This window comes from Lontra canadensis, unplaced genomic scaffold (assembly GCF_010015895.1).
Source record: "Lontra canadensis isolate GAN:19392208 unplaced genomic scaffold, GSC_riverotter_1.0 scaffold23, whole genome shotgun sequence".
NCBI lineage: Eukaryota > Metazoa > Chordata > Mammalia > Carnivora > Mustelidae > Lontra > Lontra canadensis.
Genome location: NW_022631017.1, coordinates 18909019 through 18936569, shown reverse-complemented (window position 1 = coordinate 18936569; position 27551 = coordinate 18909019). Strand labels below are relative to the sequence as shown.

At 34.3% G+C, this 27551-nt stretch overlaps 1 protein-coding gene across 5 annotated transcripts in view; it reads right to left on the bottom strand.

Moving 5' to 3' along the window:
* The window catches only part of NKAIN2 (sodium/potassium transporting ATPase interacting 2), a 1000598-nt gene that overhangs the window by 441971 nt on the left and 531076 nt on the right, over positions 1–27551 (bottom strand). For all 5 annotated transcript variants that reach the window (XM_032862439.1, XM_032862440.1, XM_032862441.1 and 2 more), the window contains one exon: positions 17902–17982. In XM_032862439.1, the coding sequence (XP_032718330.1) occupies positions 17902–17982 (81 nt within the window). The remainder of the gene's footprint in view (positions 1–17901; positions 17983–27551) is intronic.

Genomic DNA, 27551 nt, shown 5'->3' with positions numbered 1-27551 from the left:
AAGGAGGGCATGTGATGTGATGAGCACTGGGTGTTATACACAACTGATGAATCACTGACTTCTACCTCTGAAACTAATAATACAGCATATGTTAATTAAATTGAATTTAAATTTAAAAAGCCCGAAACACTTTACCCCTCATATTGATGCCTCTTGCCCCTTACTTTTACTGAAGCACAGTGAAACAATTAAGAGAGTTTATGGTCTTGCCACTAATCCTCCTAGTCTGCCTGCATCTATAACCATCCGCTCTGCATTTCCTCCTTGCAACAGATGCACTGTCTTTGTTCTAAGGTCAAACTTTCTACTTGAGCACTGAATCTCCTCTTCTCTCATCTCCTCAAGAACTTTGCTCCTATACTATGAGTTTTTCTCTCTCACTACTGTTTCCATGAGCATATTCTCCAATATCTGCACGGACAAAGCTTGTAAAAACAAACCAACCTCCCTAGCCTGTCCTAGGTCCCTTCTCCTGCAGCCCTGTTTCGCTGCCTCTTACAGGCAACAGTCCTGGAAGAAGCTGGCTTTACTTACTCTCTTCATTTTCTCACCTCAGCTCATTTAATAAAGCTTTCCTTACAATTTCTCCATTGACACCACTTTTTTTTTTCCCAAAGTCTGTAGTAACTCCCACTTTCCCATGTTTGATATTCTGTTTTCAATACCCATTCTTGCCACAATTTATCATTCCTCCATCTTAATTTTTTTTTTTTTTTTAACTCAACCTAGTCTGACTTCACTATCTACTCCTCCCTCATCTCCTTGTCTGGGTCCTCCTCTCCCAGACCTGCCAAGTTGTAGAGCTCCCAAAGCACAGTCCTTAGGTCTCTTCCTTTCTCTATGTGTCTTCCCAAAGAGATCTCCTTTTGTGTGCCTTTAAACCCCATTTATCTACTGATAACTCAAGTTGACATCTAAAAGAGGTTCAAAACCTTTTATTATTATTTTTCACTTTTTTAAAAATTGAAGCATAATTAACATTCAATGTTATATTAATTTCAGGTGTACAACATATTAATTCAACAATTCTATACATTATTCAGTGCTCACCAAGATTAGTGTAGTCACCATCTGTTACCAGATATTATTACATATTACATATGTAATATACATACTTATTACATATTGCAGTATTACATTATTATTATAGTATCTATGTTCCTTATGCTGTCCTTTCCATCTCCATGACTTATTTATTTTATAACTGGAAGTTTGTGCTTCTTAATTCCCTTTCTCTGTTTCACTTATTCCCACCCCACCCACCTTCCCTCTGGCAACCACCAGTCTGTTCTCTGTATTTAAGAGTCTGTTTGTTTGTTTGTTTGTTTGTTTTAATTCCACATATAAGTGAAATCACATGATTTCTCTGTCTGATTCATTTCACTTAGCATAATACCCTCTAGGTCCATCTACATTGTCTCAAATGGCAGTATCTTCTTTTTATGGCTGAGTAATATTCCTGTGTGTGTGGACACGCATGTGTGTACCTCTTTTAAATGAAAGACCTACATATCCTACTGTTTACTTGACAAGACTGTTTGGGATGTCTAATGAGCAGTTCAGATATGATATGGACAAAATAGAGCAACTGGGTCTGCACACATACCCCTTCTCTCTTCCCAGATCTGCTCCCTGTCTTCCCCCCATCTCATTAAATGGAAACACCGAATTCTCTTAGTGGCTCAGGCTCAGCCCTGATCATTCATTTCCTCCAGCCTGCATCCACAACATTAACAAATCCTGGTGCCTAACCTCATGTGATATCGAGAATATAACTAGACATAATCTTAAGTGGCATCATCATCCTTTTGACATTTGTCACTGTTATCATTGCCACCTTCTCATTTCAACCCAAATCATTTATAGTTTACATGGAGAAGTGTTCAAACTAATTTTCCTTTTACTATTCTTGTCCCCCTACAGAATATCTTCACAATAGTCCTGGTGATATTTTATAAATAGAAAAGCATTCTATAAACAGAAAAATATTGAAAATCTCATCACACTTAGAATAATGTTCAAACTTCTTACATTTTCAGAAAGCTGAGAAAAATGAGTTATTTTTTACTGTGCTTAAGCTCACTCAAATAAAAAAAGCAACCTGTAATGTCCAAATACTTTAACAAAGACTAGTTTTTTAATTGAAGCATATTAATATGATATAGAAATTTTAAAACTGAACAAGAATTAGAATAATAATGCAGAATAGTATTTGCCAGCAATTTAGATGTATGTAATTTTGACACACAAACTGAGGTTATACTCTAAAAATACAAGAAAATTCAATGCAAAGTCACCACATAGGGTGATTTGTTTTTATTCATGTTAATATATTTTTTAACAATTTCCAAACTGTGTATGTTTTCATAAAGAGTATATTTCAATATGAAGGAGCTTGAGTATCCTCTTTCATGCAGTTCATCAATTAGGACAAGCAAACAAACAAAAAAAATCATTAAAAATCCTCAGGACAACAATCCTAGTGAGTTTGAAAGACTGGCTTTCCTCCATCTGGGTAGAGCAATGCCCTCGAATGAGCAGACAGCTCCAGGAAACACAAATGCAGATCGAACAGACCCTAGAGATGTGAGGGCAATAGATGTCCCAGATCGCCCGCCTAGTGTGTTGTTCAAAGTTTTGTCTTTTCATGTTGCTTTTGCTTTTAACTCATTCTGGGAGAATATAACTTGAAATGTGGCCCAAAACATGGTCAAATGATGATAGCGATTACAAAATATCCTGTGAGACTATGAAATTCTGAAGCCCAGTTTCTTCAAGGAATAACCCTTCGTGTGATCATTTACATTATTTTGTCACTGGAGCTTTTTGTGGTACCAGTAAATGTATCGCCCAAACCATTCCAGTTTCTCCTTTACTCTGAACATGTAATTGCTTTATTCCCCTCCTTTTTCACTCTTCATATGTCTTCTGATTTAGTAATTTCATAGTTGTCAGGGAAAATACTTGGGTTTGTGTTTCATTCGCATTTTCGCTTGACTGTGGGATAATGTTTTCCAAATGGGATCATGTCACTTGTGCCCCTATAGAGAGATTTTGATCTTATGCAAAACTCAAGAGAATAGAATCATTCAGAAAATAAAAGAAGCTTACAACTGTGTACAACTTGTTGTACACTTACAACAAGTGATCGAAACCTGGAAATTGTTATACCCCTTATAAATCACATTCAGGATATTTTTTTCCACTTTTCTAAAAAAACCCATAAAGTTGCTACAATTTCCACTCTTAATAAACAATGGAAGTAGTCACAGACTGAGGGCCCATTTCTTCAGGGATAGCAGATTGCTCGTGAAACACCCTTTTCTCATTATTTCATTAGCAATTAATACTTTATAGTTTTTGCACTGTACATTCACATCCATTTTATTTATTAGATAATATTCTGCTATCTTTGTTTTCAAATTGTGCTTCTGGCTTTATATTTTCTGAGGAATAATTTAAAGAGAAAAAAATATCCAGCAGTACTAATTATTTGGGTATCTGGTAATATTAAACTCAGCTATCTTTTTTTTTTCTTCCATTGAGAAGAAGGAAACAGAAAACAAAAAGACAAGAAAAATCGAACTCATTATGCTGCGCACCATGATGCCACAGTTAACATACAATGTAAATGAGTTGAAAAGTAAGTAGTGGGGGGTCTGGTGTACAAAATGCTTAATGGATTAATTTCAGTGTTCATAAAATCAGAGGGCAGAAGCTCGAGTCAATCCATTCTGCATGCTCCTTGGTGAGTCTGGTGCATCTGGAGTACCCCCAGGAGAGTCACAGCCCTTCGGAAAGCCTCAGTAGCTAAAGATCGCCTCAGAAACAACTGCGGGGTGTGCCAAATTGTAGGATGTGGTTCTCCTCTCAGGACTAATTGAGAGAACCAAACTCATTCTCACTTGTGACTCAAATGAAAGATGGAAGGACCTGTCACTAGAGACTTTTTCAGTCATAGTGGAAAAGGGACAGTGTCCCTAAGGTATCAATGCAGCTACTCTGCTACCAAATGCCTAGTTTTTACAATATGAAAAAGATGATTTCTTGAAATACCTCTTAATTTCTTCAGTTTTATATATTATACTACCCATGAGTGTGGAAAGCCTGGAGTCCTGCAGTTACCATCAGACCCATTCTTCCAGCAGGTTACATGTGCTAATGAAGGGGGAAAAGCTAATTACGTTCTACAAGCGGCTGTTTATTAGTGAGCCATCTTCCCCTTTTTACCCTTTTAAGCTGTTTTTTCATTGCATCAAGCTGTATACACATTTTGCTTTTCTAACTGTTAAAAATAAATCTTTAAAGAAGAGAAGGGGAAGTAACACTTTAAGAGCTATGTTGGAACGTAAAACAACTTAAATATTTCAAATTCCCTCTTAACAATTCTCAGTCAGGAAAGGGATTTAAATAATCTCATTTTCTTTGTATTGTGTTGTGTCTAATAATAGTATTTACTGAACATTGCTCCCTGGTTACCTAGAGTGTACTAAACTAGCAACCCAAAGTTCAACTGCATTTTTAATGTAAGTTTTAAGTACAAAATGGAAGAGAGTAGTTTAGTTATCATATGAAAAGCACAGAAAACAGTCACTTATTTGCTCTTTCTAGCCAAATAATCCTGGATGCCAGAAGCAAAAACAAAACTTCATTTATTTAACTATTTAATATTGCTTGAGTTATATTTTTATATAATTTCCCGCAGTTCATCAAAGCATCAATTGTCCCTGAGTGAATCCGTAGACAAAGAGACTGATACTCTGCCTTCTAAAGTTAATTTCGCAACTGCCGATCTCAATTTAGTTTCCAAACAAGTTCCAGGGGTCATGTTAGAATGATGGTTTAACACTGAAGGGTGTGATTTTGATAAGGTTATTGCAGATTGAGAGCACGTGAGGCTGGATGGACCATGCTGAACTGGACATAATTCTCAAGTAAATTTTGGAACTATTCCAGCATCTAAGGTCCTACTTAATAGAAGATCTTTCTAATGTGGACCGATTATTCCAAGGCTTTTAAAAAAATTACAGTAGCATGGAGGACATCAGGAGAAGGGGAAAAATGAAGGGGGAGAAATCAGAATGGGAGACAAACCATGAGAGACTATGGACTCCTGGGAAAGAAACAGAGGGTTTTAGAAGGGAGAGGGGTGGGGGATGGGTGAGCCTGGTGATGAGTAGTAAGGAGGGCATGGATTGCATGTAGCACTGGGTGTTATACACAAACAATGAATCATGGAACACTACATCAAGAATTAAGGACGTACCGTATGGAGACAAACATAACACAATAAAAAGGAAAAAGAAAAAAGATAAGTACACAGGTACACACAGAGAGAAACCATGTGAGGACACAGTAAGAAGGCATCCATGTGCAAGCCAAGCTCAGAAGAAACCAACCCTATTGACACACAGCCCGATCTTGAACTTCCATCCCTCAGAAATAAATTTCTGTTGTTTAAACTAAAAATAAATAAATAAATAAAAATAAAAAATTTAAAAAAATAAAATATAAGTCTCAGTTGATTATAAAAAAATAAAAGACTTAAAAAATGAAAAAAAATTGCAGTGGTTTTCAACTTTAAAAAGAACGTTTCTAAATTTAAAGCCATGGGACTCACAATTCAAATACGTTTTCATATTCTTACATGGGATCTGTAAATAATAGACCTATAAAAGCATGACTATTTGGGGATAGAAAAAAGTGCTGTTCTAGGAGGCTTTCTATAGACTAGGCTCTAGAGACAAACAGGGATGGCAATTGTCTAGACCACATTTCTATCTGACTTCCTTTTATTTCCAGCAGGATACTATCTTGCAATATTAATCTGGGTGCTTTTATTTTTGATAATTCTCTTTTACAAACTTTCTTTAGTGAGTCACTGACATCCTCATTGCTTCAAAGAGAATTATCATTGTTTTAGTAGTAATGCAAAAAGAAAGAAATGGCTGGTGCTTTATTTTATTTTATTTTATTTTATTTTATTTTATTTCTTTGTTTCTTTCTTTCTTTCTTTTAACTTCCAAAAGACTTTCTCAAAGTCCCTATCAGAAATAAAATTTGGGGGGAATCTGGGTGACTCAGTCGTTAAGCGTCTGCCTTCAGCTCAGGTCATGATCCTGGGATCCTAGGACCTAGCTCAGTGTCCAGCTCCCTGCTCAGTCAGAAACCTGCTTCTCCCTTTCCCACTCCCTCTGCTGGTGTTCCCTCTCACACTGTGTCTCTCTGTCAAATAAATAAATAAAATCATAAAAATGAAAAAGAAAGATTGATTGATTGATTGATTTGGGGGTGCCTGTGTGGCTCAGTCAGTTAAGCATCTACCTTCAGCTCCAGTCATGACCCCAGGGTCCTGGGATTGAGCCCAGCAGCTTCTGGCACTCTGCTCAGTGGGGGAAGCCTGTTTCTCCCTCACCTCTTCCTCTGCCCCTCCCCACAACTCATGTTCCCGCTCACTCTGCTCTCTCTCTCTCAAATAAATAAATAAATAAATAATCTTTTACAAAAAGAAATAAAGCTTTGAAACCAAAGTTTTTGATTTATAAGAAAAAATAAAATGTTGCTGAGAAAGTTTGGATAAGGAAAACCTCACGTAGTACATTTTTAATTTATTTAAATTTTTTTTAATGTTTAAGGATTTCTATTTATTTATTTGACAGAGAGAGTGTGCACAAGCATGGGGAGTGGTAGGCAGAGGGAGAAGCAGACTCTCCACTGAGCAGGGAGCCTGACATGGGACTGGATCCCAGGAGCCAGGGATCATGACCTGAGCTGAAGGCAGATGCTTAACTCACTGAGTCACCCAGGTGCCTCTGCAGATTGTAAAGTGAACAGTTATGACCATATAAGCCCAAATCTAAAGAGAATGTACTGGATGTAGCTGACAAAGTGGGAAAGGGTGGGCCTTTGAATGCAGAGCAGATCCTAAGAAATGTGGACTGCAACTGACTCAGCATTCTGAGGCTGACACATTGAACTTTGCCTGAAGTATAGAGACTTAGGGGAGACAAGTTAAAACTCAGAGACCATTCTGCTACTCCAGGGAGATGCTCAAGTTGCCTATTCTCATTGTTTGTTCTCTGGGAAGATATTCTACCAACATTTAACATTATGTTGCCTGTGAATCATCCAGCTTGAGGTAACAAGAAATAATGCTTGTTCACGCCCGAAAACATTGCTAATGCTCATGAAAACTCTTCTAGGTGGAACGTTCTCCATTCAATACCCACAACACAGTTAAGCCCCACAAAAGAAAATATGGGATTTTTGATACCGATAGGGGCATCTGGAGGGAGACTCAGCAAGAGGGAAAGATATCAAATTAAGAAAATACAAACTAAAACAGTTAATTTACTAGAGTCATAGAAACTACACATTGCCATCTAGTTATAGTGGAAAGAGAAAGCGACTCAAGTAAGAAAGGAAATGGCAGAATTGTGAAATGGTTTTCACTGTTTTAATCACAAGAGAAGAAGGCCAAACTCCAAGTGGCAATTCTCAGATATGCCTGTAATTCTCAACCAGAGCTGTACTGGATACACCATAACTTCGTTACTCTGAGAATAGGGTTCCTCAGCTTCTGTAAATCATGAATAATAATAAAAGAATATGCAAACAAAGTAAGATTAGAGGCATTGCTGGTCAGCTCCATTATGGAAAAAGGTATGTGGAGGTTCCTGGAAAGTATTTTGCCACATTAAGGAAAGCTACCTATGACCTGGGTATTAAAGGTTGAATTTAAGCATAAATTCTTCCCAGGACTCTGGGTAATCTGTTTTGTTTCTTCTTGATACCTTGGTTAGAATCAGTATCAAGTCATAAATCAGGTAACAAATTTGCATATGCACAAATATCAAGATCCACACTGTGATCCTTGCTTTAAACAAAAGCCAGAAAATAAGAACTCTGCTGTTTAAAGGTTTTGGGTAATCTAAGCCTTACAAGTGAAAGTATGATTAATGGAAAAATACAAATGTCATCATGCAGGAGTTTGTTAGAGATTAAATAACTCAAGCCTCACTCCAAAGGAATCAGAATCTGTATTTTAAAAAGATCTCCAGGTGATTTCTATGATTCTTCATCTTGATAAGTACTGATTGGAGGCTAGTTGCTTGGATTACTTTCCCTCTGCTTGCTGCCACCAGAGAGTACTGGGCCAGCCCCGAGAGATGGTGATTCCATTACCCATGCAATGGTGGAGTAGAAGGGAATGCTTCCAGGAGCTTTATCTGGTGGAGCTCGACAGTTACTGAAATCCAGTCTATTAGGATTTGAATTCATTCCAGTAAGCACTGTTCATACGTCTGTTGTTTCCCTTGGACCTGGGATGAATAAAACATGATCCCTCTATTGAAGAAAGAATATTTAAGTAAACAATGCATAGAAAGCCCTGATAAGAGCAACTTGTTGCATTTGTTTATGATATATCAAAGGCTTATTTATAAAGTTCTAAAATGTTCTTTAAAAAATAAAAAATAAAATGTTCTTAATTGATTTAATAATTCCTCACTGTTATGTAGTAGCTCAGTGACAGACATTCTCCCAATTAATGTTGCTGACATATGGCCTTTTGGCAAATTAAAGTTTGGTAGGAAATAGAACTAAATATTATAATACAATGTGAAAAAAATTCATAATTATTCATAAAGTCATAGAGATATTTAGCATTTTTCTTTATTTTCATTTACCTTATTACATTTTAACTCAGTAATGTGTACAGGATTTGACAGTCTTACATAACTTTAATAAACAACGTTATGCTGGCTCTTAAGATAAGACAGGAGGCATTCCCACTTTATTCTTTGAGTGAATTTGCATGAGATTGCTATTAGAAAATTCTTAAATGATTTTAAGAATACACTATTAAAGCCACGTGGACATGAAGTGTTGCCCCCCCCCCGAAATGTTTGAATTAATGATAGAATCTTTTTTTGGGGGGAATGATTCATTTTTTTAATGGATGCGATTATTCAGGTGTTAAATTTATTTCAAGTTATATTTTCCAAAGAATTTGTCTTTTTCACCCTGATTGTCAAATTTATTGGCTTAATCTTGCTCATAATGTACTCTTATCTATAGGGCCCTTTGTGATATTAGCAAAATGTACTTTTACTTATTTTTTCCCTTTGATCCCTTTTGATAGATTTTTAACAATTTTATTAATTTTTTTAAAGATCTTATTTATTTATTTGACAGACAGAGATCACAAGTAGGCAGAGAAGCAGACAGAGAGAGGGAAGCAGGCTCCCAGCTGAGCAGACAGCCTGATGTGGGGCTTGACCCGAGGACTCTGAGATCATGACCTGAGCCGAAGGCAGAGGCTTAACCCACTGAGCCACCCAGGCACCCCAATTTTATTAATATTTTTAAAGAAACTAATTTGTCTTTATTGGTTTCTTTTTCTGTTATAGATACATTGAGCTCTGGTTTCTTCATTATTTCAAACCTACTTTTGAGGAGTTTCATTTGCTGTTCCTTTATTGATTCCTGGGTATGAAAACTTAGATCATTAATTTTTTAACATTTCTTCTCTTTTAACATCTCCCTGTAAGGGCAAATATTTTACTGTAATCACCACTTTAACTTTGTTGTCTCCGGTTTTCAGTTCAAAATATTTTCTAATATCCATTCCAACCTACCGAGTTTACTGGTTATTTAGAAGTGTACTACTGTTTAATTTCTAAGCAGTAGCAGATTTTCCAGCTTAACTACACATTGATCAGAGAATACTTGTTGAATAATTGCAAATAATTCTATATTTTGATTTTTCTATATTTTGACTCATTTTATAATTGAATATTCTTTGTGCCTTTGAAAATAATATACATCCTTTTACACGGGTAGGTGTAAGTATTCTATATATGTTCATTAAATGTGTTAATTGTGTTGTGTAGATATTCTACGTCCTTTTTGAATTTTGATCTGATCAATATATTCAGAGAGGAGTGTCAAAAACCTCCCACCGTGGGGGCGCCTGGGTGGCTCAGTGGGTTAAAAACCTCCCACTGTGATTGTAGATATGGTTATTTCTCCTTTTTTTTTTAAATATTTTATTTGACAGAGAGAGACATCACAAGTAGGCAGAGAGAGAGAGAGGGAAGCAGACTCCCTGCTCAACAGAGAGCCTGATGTTGGGCTCGATCCCAGGACCTTGAGATCATGACCTGAACTGAAGGCAAAGGCTTTAACCCACTGAGCCACACAGGTGCCCCTGGTTATTTCTCCTTTTAATTCTGTCCATATTTGCTTTATATTTTTTGCAGCTATATTGTTTTATTCAGGCAATACTGACTATAATATCTTCATGTGGATTGAATTTTTTTATCATTATAGGCATACCCTCTTTATCTTTACTGTTATGTCTGGCTTTAAACACTACTTCACCTGATACTAGAATTGCATGAAGTTTCATGTGCGTTTACATAATATAAATATTTGTATGTAACATATACATATATATATGTTGTACTTTTTCTTAATTTCAAATTTAAATCCTTATATTTAAGATGTATCTCATATATAACATAACATATAACATATATAACATATATTGGGTTTTGTGTCCTTATCCAGACTGATGGTCTTTGTCTTTTAAGTGAAGTATTTGGTTTACATTTCATGTAATTATTGATATATCTGACATTATAACATCCATCTTGGTATTCGTTTTCTTCTTCACTTCCTTGTTTTTTGTTAGTTTTACTCCTTTCTTAGATTCACTGGATTATTTAATTATTTCTATTACCTAATTTTTTCATCTTATAGTTGGTTTTGGCAGTTTTGCTTTCTTTTCGTCATATACTAGAAATTATTAATCTTTGATATATTATAATCTACTATAAATATTATCTTTTCCCTTTTCTTGCAAATATTAGAAACTTAGAACACTTTAACTCTTTCCTACCTTTTATGTTATTATTGTCATGCATTTTAGTTCTACATCCATTTAAATTCCAAGAGACTTTACTATTATGGGTTTGCATTTTTTTACTCACATATTTATCCTTTCCATTAACTTTTTTCCTGAAATTCCACTTTTCTCTCTGCCACTATTTTTCCTTCTACACGTAGAACTCCTTTTAGCATTTCTTTTTAGATTCATTTTTTTAAAAAAATTTATTTAAATTCCAGCTAATTAACATGCAGTGTAATGTTAGTTTCAGGTGTGCAATATAGTGATTCAGCAGTTTCATACAACACCCTCTTTTCATCACAACAAGTACCCTCCTTGTATTTCTTTTAGTGCATGTTTGCTGGTAGTGAATTATCTTAGTTCTTGTTGCCTGAAAATACTTTTACTTTACCATTATTGCTGAACCATATTTTTGCAGGGAATGAAATTCTAGGTTGCTGCTTTTAAAGCACTTTAAAGGTGTCATTCAATTGCCTTCTAGAGTCATTGTTTCTGTTGAAAGTTCAATTGTCAGTCGTTTTGTTGTTTCTTTAAAGGCAATGGGTCTTTCATCTTTGATGGCTTTTAAGATTTTTCTCTTTGATTTTGATTTTCAACAGTGATCCTAGGCTATACCTGAATGTGGTTTTCTTGATATTTATTCTTCTTGAGATCTGAAAGTCTTCTTGATCTGCGAGCTTAGGTAGTTAATCAGTTTTGAAAAATTCTCTGTTGTTGTCTTTTCAGATATTTCTTCTGTCCAATTTTATCTCTCTTCTCTTTCTGGAAATTCAACATTTGTATACTGAGCCTATCGCTGAGCTCTATATTTTTCTGACATTCTTTTTATAGTTTTATTCTTTACTTTCTGTTTGTTAACTGTGCTTTGTTTTGGATATTTACTATTAACCTTACCTTCAGTTCATCAATCTTGTCCTCTAATATTTCAAGAACTCATATACCTAATGAGTTCTTGCTTTTAAATATTATATTTTTCAGTTCTGGAATTACCATTTGATTCTTTATATAGATTCTGACACTATGACAGTAAATCCTTCATCTTTAAATATATTTTCTCTTCATTTTTAAATATATTATCTCTTAATAACATATAACATATGTTATTTTCTTCAACATGTTGGTTTTTTAAAGTCCTTACCAGGTAATTAAAATACTTGCATCATCTGTTGGTCTGCCTCAGTTGTCTGTTTTTTCTTCACCTTCAGTAAGAGGTTCTCTCTTTTAGCATGTCTATAATTGTCAATGGCCTGATATCATGCACAAAAATAAATTGTAAAGACTAAGATAATGTTATCTTTGTCTTGAGGTGTTTCCCTTTTTCCTCAACAAGACATGAAGGAATGGCTGATCAACTTATTTTAATGAAGGACTATACTGAGTTGAGCCTGGATTTTAGCTCTGGAAATGTTTGTCATACCTCTCCTTTGCCCCTGGTTCACTCTACAAATTTTTCAAACATAAGTTGAGTTTATTCTGGATAGCCCCACTCTTATCTTCAATCTCCATTCTATAAGACTGCCCCCAATTTTTTACTCTGCTTTTAGTATTCCTATTTATGTTTTTAGTCTTACAGAAGTCACCAATTCCCCAAACAAAACAAAACAAAAAAACAACTGTCCATGTCCTTGATGACCTCTCCCTGAAAGCTATCCTGATTTATACATACTCCAGAAACAGTCAGGTATGGATTCAAAGCCTGGATTCTTATCTTCCTTCCCTCATCAGAACCAGCAAATGTCCCCAGAGTATACTATATTTAAGAAATCAGCTCATTTCTTTGTGGTTATTTGTCTTTTCAGCATATCATTACTTCACTTCACAACTGTTTGTGAACTGTTGGTGTCTGAAATTTATAATATATATGCACACACACACAGATACCATATACTTTTTAAAAGTCTATTTCTTGCTTCAACTCATAGTCAAATTATAAATATTTCTGTAGGCCCCTCTCTGCCAAATTGTGTTTTTTTCCCTCTTTCACTCATTTTTCAAAATATAATTTGCCTTTTATTTTCTCCTCTGTGTCAGATGTGAATTAGGAAAGTTGGATTCTTTGGGAATAATGAAAAATATTCTTGCACATGGAGAATTTAAAGTGACAATGGAATTAACATGACACTATCAGAAAGTTAGAGATGTGGTGCTTTAAGTTAGCAACAAGGTCAGAACTGAAGATAGAAATTTGGCAGATTTATGTGCAAATATGATAGTTTAAATTATAGCAGTAGATGGCATTTTCAAGTGAAAGAGTGGAGACAGAGAAGTAGAAAGGTTCAAGGACCATTTTCCTTGGGAAAATAAGTGGAAAAAGTAAGTAAAGTGGAAAAAGTAAGCAAAGAGAACTGAGGAAGTAAGAAAACAGGCAGTGTAATTCAATATACTATTAAAGAAAACAAGAGAAGAGAGGCAGTGATGGTTTTACCAAAGTACAATTCTTTAGTTTACTTCTATTTGGGGGACAAAATTGCATTATATTTAATTCTTAATAACATGTAGAAAATTTTTATTCTATATCCTAAAGCAAAATCTACTTTGATGATTGGGAAATGAAAATTTTCCCTATTAGTTTAGTAATAGTTAAGTGAAGCTTTCTTTGAGTATATGCATTTTACAGTAAGAAAAGCAAAATTTAAAAAAATTGAATTGAGTATATGCATTTTGCAGTAAGAAAAGCAAAATTTAAAATAATCAAATCAATTTTCCTCCTTCTATTTGTTAAATTTAGTCTTAAATAAATTATCAGAGGTGTTCTTTTTATGACTAATTGCATAGATATTTTTACTTCTTGAAGAATAGCACTGATTCAATTAAAATGATTATAGCAGATTTCTCTCCATACCATCTTTTGTCTGTATGAAATCATAAAAGCAAAGTTTGATATAGGCACTGATTTCATTGAGCAGAAAATATCCAAATATCAGATACCTCTTTAAATGAATAATTTTTTTATAGAAGGAATAAAACTGGGATTGTTGCAATAGTATATATTTTTTTCTACAGTACTTGCATCTGGTTTTAAGGATTTATTTCCTGTTCCCTATAGTGTGTGATGGGTTTTATTTTCTTCCTGTCTCTTACATTTGCAGGAGTGCAATTTTATTCCGCAAAGCTTAAATAGCTCATATTCTTTCATGTTTTTTTAATCTATCAAATTATTAAAATGAAAATTTATATCTAGATCTTAGAAGCAACTATCAAAATTATTAAGATATCACAGCTTTCTAAAAGTTGCTATTAAAGGTGTTCATTCTGAAACATACATATCACTAGGCATGACTAATTGCTTTAGGCTATGTTTAACTAGAGAAGTTTCTGATAATATAATGAAGACTGAGAGATAAGTATCTGCATCCCAATTCTCAAATGGTTAAACACAAACAAATTGGGCTGAATTAAGTGTAACTCAAACCCTTAATTACTACTTTAGGCTCTGTAAATTTATTTCTAAAGACAGGTGCATCATTCTCTAATGTCGCCCAATAAATTACAGAAGTAGAAACAAAGCGCTCAAAAAAGTCATAAAAATAAAAGTGTTAGAATATAATTTCAGCTTCAGAATAATTTCAATTATATCACATCCAATAGGATACAGATTTTTACTGATAACCTGAAGACCACTATATATTTTCCCTGGGTATTACTATTCAAAACTTATTTCATAAATTTCATTTTCCCAGGTGCTGAACCTAATAGGCGAATTGCCATATTACTTGTGTTTTCCTTCTAACTACTATGCACTTTGAAGTTCAAAATTACTACAGAATAAATAGCAGATCTCTTCTCTTTTCAAAATAAGTCAACTCAGTTGAAAGCTAGGATTAATTCCCATTTCTCTCTATTTGATATGTGAGCAAGAAAATCACAACTGTCCAGAATAATACAAAGCAACAATAAGAGTATTTACATGAGGAGTTCACAAAACTATTAATCCAATAATCCAAGCCACATTTAATGCTCAAAGGCAATTGCCAACAAAGTTCGCAGACACTTTGGATTACAAAGTAATGTCATCTCTGTTTTCTTAACAGAACATCTATTAAAATATCAACCCAGGAAATAACACACTGTAGGATGTTTTAGGATATTCAGCTATAACACTAGTATCTAAATCATTAATGTAAATAATGTAGAAATAATTATGCAATATAAATGTTTATTTATTGTTATCATATTAATACTGTCTTACATTAATTCCCATTCTTTTGTCAAGTTCACTGAGAAAAAATTTTTAAAAAGCCATTTCTCTGGTTGATTAGCTTTATTTTCCCATAGGTTCATGAGAATAATAATTAAAATATACTAATTGATAGTTTAATGATAGTATTTGATGAACAAAATATATTACCTATACAACTATAGGTTATAAGGAAACTGAAGATCAAACAGGTCAAACCCATGTGTCAAATTATTGTGATTAAACCATTTAATCACTGAATATATACATCGGGTTGGTTAAGGACTCTAATCTCTCATTGCTCGTGACTACATGGCATTTAGTTTAGCAGAAAAGACACTGTGGAAAATGACAACACAAAATTCTGAACTCTAATAGGTAATTAAAATTGCCTTAATAATTACCACTTTTTAATCACTTCTTGCCTATAATCATCATGAAGAAATCACCTATTTATGAAACATTTTATGGAAATAAACACACTTCTTTTATATATATAAAGACTACAGAAGTTCCTCCTTGATTCTATTTCCCAATATTTCTCCCTCAGCCTCAAACAAACTGGCCCATTTCTATGGCCAAGCTATTTTTATTTATTTTTTGGTGGAGTGAGGAAAAAACAGTTTATATTCTGTAATCTAAGTATTATCAACAGTTTCAGGAGTCCCATTTTTGAGTTTTCATATATCTGTATACTTTTCAATCACCATTGCTCCCTGCTGGTACTGCATTGCTTGGAGAATGTGAGGCAGTTGCAGAAGCTAAAGAATTAAATGGTATAAATACACCTTTCTCAAACCCGTTGCGTAGGAAAGGGAGGAAAAAATCAGGTAGAGATAACTATATAACTTTGCCCTTTATGGTTTTCCTTTAGATTATTTGTTAAAAGGAAATTATTAAAGTTTCATGGGCTCTGCAGAGTCTTGCCTTGGTAGGATAAAAAGGAAAAAGGAATATTAACTACTTCATTTCCAAAGGATAGACACTGCCTGCCTATGTGCATTAAAAGAATTCTTAGTCATTTGGGTTGCAAGAGCCTTGAACGATGATGTTTTAGGATGTGCCCTCACTGTGGATTCAATGCCCATGTCTGAGGTCAGGAGATCACAAGGCTTTATTCTCTGCCTGCAGTGATCACCTGGAGAAGTGAGCACAATTACAGAACATTTCTGCAGCTTGGCTCAAATCTCCCTCTCTCCTTCATATATATATATATATATATATATATATATATATATATCATATATAAACGCTGATCTGCTAGATTATTTTACTCAGCCAATATATCTGAATACATGCCTTCCAATTTTTAGGGTGATTATTTTAAATAAAAAATATCATTAAAAATCATTCTAGTATAGAATTTCTTTGAAGAAAGTGGATTATAGAGCAGCAGGGGTATATAAATTGGGTAAGGGTTTCAGGTCTTGGGAAGCAGGTATGTTTCTCCGGTACAGAGGAAATGTGAGTTTTAAGCAGCTGTCTTCTCTGTGTCCTTCTTATAGTCAACCTGAACAATTTCTTTTCATTGGTCACGGCACCTCCGGGAAAGGATCGCCTGTTGCCAAGAGTGTGGAGGACAATGCCTGGCGAGAATCTCAATGTCATCTACCAGCGCAGAGTTCTCAGAAGGCCACAGTGAGGATGTGCCCCAAATCCAATCATAAAACCACAGGTTCCAGAAGCTTTGGTTCTATGTCATGCCGTAACGTCCCCTCTTATTTTACCCTTCATCATTTACCATTCAGCCAAATAATCAAGATTATTTATACTCGATATAAAGCCACATCACAGTTAAATAATAAACTTCCTTGAAAAAGCCCAGAGTGCTCTGTGCAGCTCCTGTATGCTAGATTATAAATGGGTATTATCACTATCCCCATCTCCCACCCTCTCAAATATAAAACCCTACAAGGATATTTCGTGGCAACTTTTTAGTTCTCTTTACCTTTCAAAACAGGCTATCATCTCTGGGTTTTAAAAATGTCCATATCTTTGCAGGGGTTTTTCTGCTCTAATAAGGAAAGGGTATAGAACATTTTAAAATCTGTCTTTAAAAGTTGATAGGAAGGACAAGTTTGCAACTCTCGCAAGTATCTTAAGCAGGATTTACTAGTATCTCATTTGGCTTATTTGCTGGTAATTGCATTCCAATAGAAGAAGGATGCTGGTTTTAGAGATCTAAAAACTACATTATTTCAATAGCAAAAGCATTCATGTTAGAAATATAATAATAATATACATATACAAGCAAACAAACACACTCATACGAGGATAGCACAAAATAAAAAACCTATGCGAAGAAGTAAGTATTTTAAGTCTTTCCTAGACTATGCATTCAATTAATCACATCCCTCTGATAACAATTTTATTCAACTAAAATCCATTAATTGTTTGAACTATTGCATTGCTATTTGGGTCCAAGCAGGAAAACCTTTAGGACAGTAATACACAAACTAAGTGATTTCAAAAACCTTCAAATTTTTCAAAATGAAAAAATTTTCAAAATGAAAATGTTCGTATTCTGCTTCAGAAATCTCTCATCAGTCAATGTTTTAAAAATACACAGGATGGTCCCGTAATAATCATTATTTCACACTAGTTTTGCTTACATTAATAAAAGCACGTTTTTGTGACAAACGATAACATATCTTTGATGGTAGAAAAGCAGATATTTGGATGAGGACATCTTTCAATTTACCTTCATCCGAGGTGGATCTAAGTGACAAGAGCAGGGTGAAACTCTGCCTTATTTAGGAAGAGGCTTGTTAACACACTACTGATGACTCAGGCAAATCAGATGGCAAATTACCTTTGAGAGGTCCCCAGCCTCCAAATAGAAGCAGATAACAAACACATTCCAGGTAACCCAGAGGACTAGCCAGACGGCATACTGTAGAAAAGCAAAAGAAAAATAACACAAAATTAATTTTGAATCAGCTGAGCAAGATTTAAATAAAACTCTAACTTTGGAACACCCAAATCTTAAGATTAGTGGATAATATTATATTGCTTCTAAGGAATAGGCTGAGGTATACATTTTTCTCTCTGTTGATTTTTTTTTTTTTTCCCTCACTGTTATGGTCTCATTGTAGCCCAAACTTGTTTAGGGATAACTTTTAGGCTTTTATACAAAAGATACAGTTGCTCACATCTATGTTTTAAGGAGGGGTTATTATGTTTCCCAGATAGCTAACAAAACTGGATTTCCAACAAATATTTCAAATAAAGATCATCCAAAAGAGGCTCATTATCTTCCTTTAGCAAAGTCAATTCCATGCTTGATAATATACAAACTTTCTCCAAGTTTTCTGGTGTCATCTTCAAATCAGTCCCCATGCCTCAGTCCCATCTAACCAGCTTTATTTCTTTGGTGTCTTCCTTTCCTGTCTCTCTTCACCTTCTTTTATTCTCTCATGATCTCCCATTAGAGTGACCACCGAATTATTATGTCTGATTTTACACGGTTAGCTATTCAGTGTATTTTCATCACTGATGACAAGTTTTTCTTACCAAGATATATTTCTCAGCATTTGGTCAACTAAACTATATTAGGCATATAGAAGGCAACATGCTAGAAGCACACCGAGGACACAAAGACCAAAGATAAATTCTCCCTGAATTCAAGTCAAGTTATGGAGACAGATAAGTAAAGAAATTATTATACAAGAATCATAAAAAAATGTATAGTCCGAGCACAAGGAAAGAAGATGGGAGAAGTATATAAACGATCCTGGGAAAAAGTCCTACAAAACTTAACAGAAAAGATGAAATACCTCCCACAGAGGTGAAGCAAGCTATTTTGTGGACTTGACCAAATAAAAGTATGGAGGTTATAAGGGCTCTGATGGAAAGTGCTGGAAACAAAGGAAACATCAGGTATGAACTCTACAAAATAAGATAAGAGGATATCATGTCATTTCTCTGCTAAATAAATTTCAATGGTTCCCATCCTTTATATGGTGCAATCCAAAATTTTTATTTCATAGTTCAAGAACCTTGATGATCTTATACATGTTATTTTTTCAGACACACGTTTCAGTTCTTCTCTTAAATCATTAGGGATTATAGGCACATCAGCTTACTTGCTGTTGAGTGGACACCAAAAGCTATTTCTTACTCTTGTACCATTTTGTATATTACTTCTCTATCCTTTAAAAACTTTTCTCTTCTCTAGGTACTCCTTTTACCACCTATCAATATTTTGTTTTTCACCAAAGTTCAATTTAAATATCGATTATGTAGTGATAACCAATCAGAATTGATTTAGCCCAATGAGTGGTGCTTAGTGCTCCAATGAGATCTTGCCTTAATTTCATTTCAAATGTCTTATTTCTAATTATTGTATATTCCCCTCCAATGCCCAGTCATAAGCTCCCCTGAGAAAAGGAGATTTTTAAAATGTATGTTTATATCCCTAAATTGTTAACTTTGTACAAAACAGGCTTCAGAAAATATTTTGCAAATCAGTGAATCAATGAGGAATAATACAGAGAAAATTTCCCTATTTTCGGATGGAGAACCCATTCTCCTGTCCCAGACCTGATTTTTTTTTAAAGATTTTATTTATTTATTTGACAGAGAGAGAGAGGTCATAAGCAGGCAGAGAGGCAGGCAGAGAGAGAAAGGGGGAAGCAGGCTCCCTGCTGAGCACAGAGCTTATGCAGGCTTCGATCCCAGGACCCTGAGATCATGACCTGAGATGAAGGTAGAGGCTTAACCCACCAAGCCAGCCAGGTACCCCCAGACCTGGTTTTAATGAGAAGACTCTGAACCCATATGTAGTGTGAGAAGTGAGGGTCCTACATGATGAGTTTATGTAATACTAAATCGTGACTCAGCTGTTTTCCAGATGATAGATTTACCTTACTGCTGAATATGTATATTGCTCACTGAAAATAAAGTAAGAGCAATAAACTAAATGGTCCAAGACAAAAGAAATAGTTTGAGAGTCTGTATGATGTGAGGGTTAGGGACTGGAAACAGAGTCAGAAAGCTAGACAGATGGAGCAAGGAATGATAGTTATAAAACAGAGATCCAATGAATATTTAAGTTTGCTCAATATTACAAAGTGCATATTCATTTTACAATATTAAAAAACTAAAAATCTAGACTTATGTGACTCTTTGATAGATTTGGATCTGTTTTAGAAATATAATGAAGTGTTGGGCCATACTTTAAAGGTAACAGGTTAAGAAAAAAATTAAAAGTGTTTATAGTTTCCAGTAACTGGTTTGACTATAAAAAAAATAAAAGAGTGACTGATTGAAGTGTTATATCCTATCCTTTGTTCATGGTGATACAATTTTCCCACCTTATTTATAATGGGAAGACAAATAAGTGCTATTTTCTAAAAGTCAAAGTAGCAGAATTAGGGGCACCTAGGTGACTCCATGGTTAAGTGTCTGCCTTCTGCTCAGGCCATGATCCCAGGGTCTTGGGATCAATCCCTGCATCTCGTCAGGGCTCCATACTCAGTGGGGAGCCTGCTTCTCCCCCTCACTCTGCCTGCTGCTCCCCCTGCTGTGCTCTCTTTCTCTGTCAAATAAGTAAGTAAGTAAATAAATAAATAAAATCTTAAAAAAAAAAAAAGCCAAAGTAGCAGAATAAGTGAAACATTTGGTAAGAATTGATGAGACATATATTGTATTACATATATTAAATATTTCTGAAAAAAATTGTCATTGGTAGCCAGACATCCTGATGTGGCATTGAAGAATATCAATGCTGTAGCTTTTCGGTTTCACAATCGAAATTATATTCTAAGCTCCTTAAATGCCGAAAAGGTTATCTGCATCCATGAGGGTATACATATAATAGACACTACCTCAATATTACATATTGAATATACAGTAAGAATTTGGACTTTTATCCAGACACATTTAGACATCACTTACACTTACTTACCTTAATGTGTATGTACAGATCTAAATTATACTTAGCTTAGTTGAAAAAAAAGCTGAAAAAATTATGTTTCAGTCACCAAAATTAATAATTTTATGAAGGATAGGTGAGATAGCGGGTTACAAGCAAATGAATAGCACACAGAGATTAGGAACTTGGGATCTAAGGTCAAGTTCTGTCACTTGGGAGGTCTGTGGCTATTTTCATGCCAGAGGGTCTCACTACATTTTTGTTTCCTCAAATGTAAAACAGACTTAGTAATAGGAGCAAACACACATAGTTTATATAAAAATGGAATGACAGACTGTTTGAAAATAGTCAATATTTGAGTTCTTAACTACCTGCTGCCATTTTATTATGATTATATCACCACTTCTTATTTAAATAATATAGCTGTAATCCCCAATTTCTTATCTCCTTAGGATTCTAAAAATATATTTTTTACATTAATGTAAAACATTCTTCTATATAATTGAAATTGCAACCTAGACCTGTTTTCCTGAATGCCACATATTCTTCCCTAGAATGTTCTTTTTTGATACCTTAATGCCAGTATTGATAGATCAATGACATTTTATGAAACAAATCTTTCTTCATTTAATTTCATTAAAACTATAATTTATTATTTCTGACTTATCATCTTAAATAATTTTAAAGCGTTCTATGCCTTGCTTTATGAGCTGCTTTTTTATCATACTTATTAATAATAATTTTTTTAAAGAGTTATTTATTTGAGGGGGGGAAGTGTGGGGGCAGAGGGAGAGCGGGAGAGAGAGAATCTCAAGCAGACCCCCTGCTGAGGATGGATTCCTACATGGGACTTGATACTAGGACCCTGAGATCATAACCTGAACCAAAATCAAGAGTCGGATGCCTAACCGACTGAGCCACCTGGCACCCACTTTGTTCTTCTTTGTATCCCTTTTCTCCCAGAGTAACTTAGAAGGATATGTCCAGAGGAAACATAACCAATATTCTTCCCATCTTTGAATTTGTTTGCATAATTTTCATTTCATCCTGTACTTCACTACAAACCAGTTGGCCTCATAATGGACTCTACATCATTAAATATTTACAAAAAAGAATGATCATGTTTAGTGGTGTGATACCTTTAATAAATACAGAAACCCACACTGTGCTATAAGAGGTAATCCTCTCATTTCCCAAAAACAAGGCTTTATCTCATTTAACTTTATTCATTAACTTTCTCTCATTTAACTTCTATCCCCTTTTCTTCATTCTCCTCTTCTTATTTATTTTTCATACTTGGCTTCTCTCATTTTAGTAGGTGGCATTTGCCTAAACCAAATCATCCCCAAATGAATTTTGCCTAGTTTCTTAAATATAGACTTTACATTTCCTTGTAATCTGGCCTATGAGTGATTTTTTTTTTTTTTGGTCAATTAAACCCTATATTTCACACCATTCTTAAAATCACGCATCATAATTATTAAAGAGTATGAATACTGTACTAACTTCTTCCCAGTCGCTACAGCTACAGCTGATATGATATAATTGACAATTGCTCAGTTTGACTATAATTGAAAGTGATGTCCTGCCCAGGAGAGATAACCTAACAACATAACAAAGTATCACACTTGCCAGATACCACCTTCCTTGTAGTTATCTGCTATAAAACTAATTTTTCTTGAGCCTCTTTTTCTGTGAAAAAGAAATCTGGTATTTTATGTTTCAGGTTAAAAATACAAACAATGATGAGATAACTGTGGTGACAGAAAATCCCATTGTATGATGAAATTCATTCTTTAAGGGCTGATTTCCATAGCACTAAGTGGACCATTGGAGAGGCTGATTTAACTTGAGTCTCCAGCTAACTGGTAAAAATTATCAGCTAAAAGTAACTGAATCATAGAACTGTATTTGTGGCTCTAATGATGAAATCAAATTAGCTGTATAAGATAAAGATTAGTTAAGGCTGTCAATCATGACAGGCCAAAATATTGGCCAGATCCAGAGACACGGTGCTATGACGTGCCATGCTTACATAATAATTAGCAAAGTAGAGCCACAGACTAGTAGGCTGGTAAACATTTTATTGGAAAATAACAAGTCACACCTTAATGACACTGCCACTGCTTATCTACCTCTCTCTCTTACAATAAAGCTTCCTAATTAAAGTCTGTATTTTTTGAATTATAAAATATATTTAACAGATACAAAACATAGGAATTTTAACATTAGTTTCTCAAGTTTTCATGTACACATATACACAGATAAAACTTTCTCACCCTTGTTTGAGTTACATTCAATTTATAAATTATTTTTGAGGAAAACTGGAATCCTAATGGACTTGTATTTGCAAAATAACTTTTTCTACATAAATTCTGGAAAAGAGATTATTAAGACAGATGGATTTTCTTACTTTCTCACTAATTCATAATGATTCTAAAATCAATTTCAGGAAAAAAAGAGTTTCCCATTAAATTATGCATTCCTTGCTTTAATGGAATTTAAAAGGGGATTTAACTTATGATTTTTTTGGCTTTCTAATTTCTTATTGTTTTTTCTTGTATGTCTGGGGAGAGTAAAACATATTGGAATAACATATTAGTAGATAATAATCCAATTTTTAAAGGAAATGTTTCTTTTATTTAGGCTTCTTTTTGATAGTAGATTTCTCATGCATAATGTTACTGGGTGAAATACTGAATAATAACTACATTCTAATTATATAATACATTCTTATACATTTCTAATTATGTTTCACTATAACTTACACTTTTCAAAATGTTATGCATGAAAATAATTTTGCTTGGACCCTTGAAGAGCATCTTTCTTGCAAACTATTTCATTTTCTTTCTTTCCTCTGCCTTCCTTTCTTCCTTCACTGTATTCAGGTTATAGTTCGAATGTAAACTACATGAGGGCAGAGACTATATCTTTTGTTTATCACAAAAATAGCTGGTATAGTGTGTATGTGTGTGTATATACACAAAGATATGAGGAGGGAGGGAGAAGGAGTGGGAGAGGCAATCCTCATGCAAACATATATAAATATATATGAATGGACTAAATTATATTAGTGCCTTTCTCTTAAAAATTACAATTTTGAAAACTATTGTTCAGTAATATTACCATAACAATTAGAAGATGAAAGAGGGTAATGCAGTTCAATCATTGGCCACAGGATGCCCGAAATGCTTAATTAGAAAAGCAGGCCAGTGAATCAGTTCACATTTCTTAAGCACCAGCTGGATGCAAGTGACTATAACAGATTCTACAGAGAAACATTACAAGGATATAACTAAATCAATCCTCCAAAATGATTTTTATTTATCACTGATATGCAATTGATGTGATCTTTAAGACTGTTTTCAGGAATGATCACTTTCAGTTCAAAGCAAAACTATCAGCTCACCAACATTACTGATATGGTGCCACTAACAGAAAAGGAATAATGTAATCCGTTCTAGTAAACTCTGTTAGACGCACTCTTAAGAAGCATTATATTAGTAAATTATATCTTAAAAATAACTCCTTTTAGCAAGGTTTAGAATTATTAATAGCAAGGTGTTTTAATAAATATAAATGTATACTCATAAAACAAATATCCCTGGTCAAAATGGTTAGACTATACTCATTTTTTGTTCAAAGTTAATTACATTTAGCTTAATTTTATCATCTTCAACAGCAGTATCACTTAATCTGCTCAGGCATTCTCATCAATTCCTCATCCATTGTTAGGATTTTAAAAAAGAGAGAGAGAGTAAAATGTCCCACAGAATCCTAATTCTTGATCATTTTATGACCAGGGACAGGCTGCATTATGATTTAGGTTCTGTTTCCTAACCCAAAAACGCTGTTGTATCTATGTTATGCTATAAAAACTTGTCCCTTAAGAGAAATACCCACGTAGAAATACACTTTTATAACTTCTAGTTTGACTAGGCTCTGATCAGTTAATTAAGCAGAACCAGAGAGAAATCCAATTCTAATCAGACATGTTGCAAATCAGAAAGAAAGGCAGGTTTCTACCTTCTCATTTTTTACCAATGCTCTTATTATATGATTAAACTTCCTTATGATTTTATATTTACTTAGATATTTTAAAGACTGCATAACTTTTAATTCATTTTAAGAAGTAAGATTTAGGGGCGCCTCGGTGGCTCAGTGGGTTAAAGCCTCTGCCTTTGGCTCAGGTCATGATCCCAGGGTCCTGGGATCAAGCCCTGCATCGGGCTCTCTGTTCAGCGGGGAGCCTACTTCCTCCTCTCTCTCTCTCTGCATGCCTCTCCGCCTGCTTGTGATCTCTCTCTCACTCTCTGTCAAATAAATAAATAAAATAAAATCTTTTAAAAAAAGGAAGTAAGATTTATTATGCTTTTCTCCCAATTATAAGAAATTTCTTGTTGTAGAAAATATTTAATAAATTTTTGAAGATCAAAAAGAGAAATTTGGAAAATACCATACTTAGACATAATCACTGGTGTCACATATGTTTAAATTAAATAGGAAACTGGGTCTATATTTTTACTAGATTTTTTCCCACTTAATCAAAAAGTCACTTTGAGTATTCTGAAACACACATGTTAAATATGATAAACTATGTGTTATCCAACAAATTCTCTTTAATTAATTTTTTTGTGCTTTAAGTTTTTGTGCTTCTATTTTGATCAATTCCTATAAATTTGGATTTTCCTTAAAATACTAGGTTTGGCATATAAATCATACCTGAAAATATTTTGTTTATACAGACTATTTTAGGACAGACTATAAATGTTAGAATATCCAACAGGCATTATTTTAATGAACGTAAACACATGGCTATTAAATTTTATGCAACTCCAAATAAAAGCAGTATCCCCAAAGGTATTCTATTCTTCTTGAAGCAAAGAGTGGAAAGTAATTCCCTTTGACTGAAAAAAATAATAATAATAATACTCATTTAGCATGAAGACATCTGTATATGATGAATTTTAACTCATTGAAAATATTTCATACAGAGATATTTACAGCTCTACAGCCCTACAGCTAGGAGAATTCCTTTGAAAGGACTTTTGATACTGAATAAAAATAAATGAAGCTATATAGGAACATTCTAATTGATGTATGCAAATAAGAGATTTGAACAGCTAGTATAACATAAAACTAGTGAGAAATTCCCAATCTACAATTTTAAAATCTGAAATTTGTACAGTTTAAGAATCAAACAGTGATTTCATTCATTGTTATTTATTTGTCAAGCAGGGTTTTTAGATGTTGATATGTAATTATAAAGTGATAAGGGGTGAGAAAAGAATCTTCCCTCAAGCTATTAAAAAGGCAATTTCTGTTTCATTATCACATAATCATCACCATTTGTGATCAAACTTTTAAACACCATTTGTGTTTAAGTCACACATAGTGCGCCTGGGTGGCTCAGTGGGTTAAGCCTCTGTCTTTGAGTTGGGTCATGGTCTTAGGGTCCTGGGATTGAGCCCTGCATCAGGCTCTCTGCTAAGCAGGGAGCCTACTCCCCCTTCTCTGTCTCCACCTGCCTCTCTGCCTACTTGTGATCTCTTTCTCACTGTCAAATAAATAAATAAAATCTTTTTTAAAAAATTAAAAAGTGACATCAGTGGGGCACTTGGATGGCTCAGTCCTTAAGTCTCTGCTTTTGGCCCAGGTCATGTTCCCAGGGTTCTGGGATTGAGCCCTGCATCAAACCCCGTATTGGGCCCCCTGCTCCACAGGAAGTCTGCTTCTCCCTCTCCCATTCCCAGTGCTTGTGTTCCCTCTCTTGCTGTGTTTCTCTCTATCAAAAAAATTAAAAAATTTAAAAAAAAACTTTTTTTTTAAAAAGTGACTTCAAAAAGAATACTTTTGCTAGTCAGTAAATAATTAAAAGGTCAAATATACTGATCTCATTGGTTTTGGAAATCATAGTTAAATCTAAAAAGACTGGCTTTCCCTGTGTTGAAGTTTCTTGGACTAACCCAATAATACTTAAAGTATATGAAATTGCTTCTAGGTCTGGTGTTTGAAGATCAAGTCAAGATGATATAATGTATTTAAAAAAAAACCCTAATATCATGTGAATTGGAAAATTGTTATACCATACATGTAACACACTGTATTTCATGACTTTGCTGTTCTTCTGCTCCCCACATATAAAATAGCAGACTGAGAAATGGCCCTCCCAAGGGCACTGACACCCTAATCTCTGGAACCCATTAATATCACTTTATATAGCCAACAAAGGAAGGAAGGAAGGAAGGATACAAGCAAGCAAGCAAGCAAGCAAGGAAGAAACAATAAAAGTTTTTGCAGATGTTATTAAAAGTTTTTAAATGGGGAGACTATCTTGGATTACCTGGGTGGGACCAACGTAATCACATAAATGGATATTTCATACACACAAATGGACAATGTGACTAGAAAAGAATGAGATTTGAAGGTGTCAGCCTTTAAGATTGTAGTGATGTGTCCACAAGCCAAGGAATCTTAGCAGCTACCACAAGCTGGAAGAAGCAAAGATGCGATTTCCCCCTAGAGCCTCTGGAAGTAATGTGGGCCCCAATTTAGGCTCAGTTATACTAATTTCAGACTTCTGGATT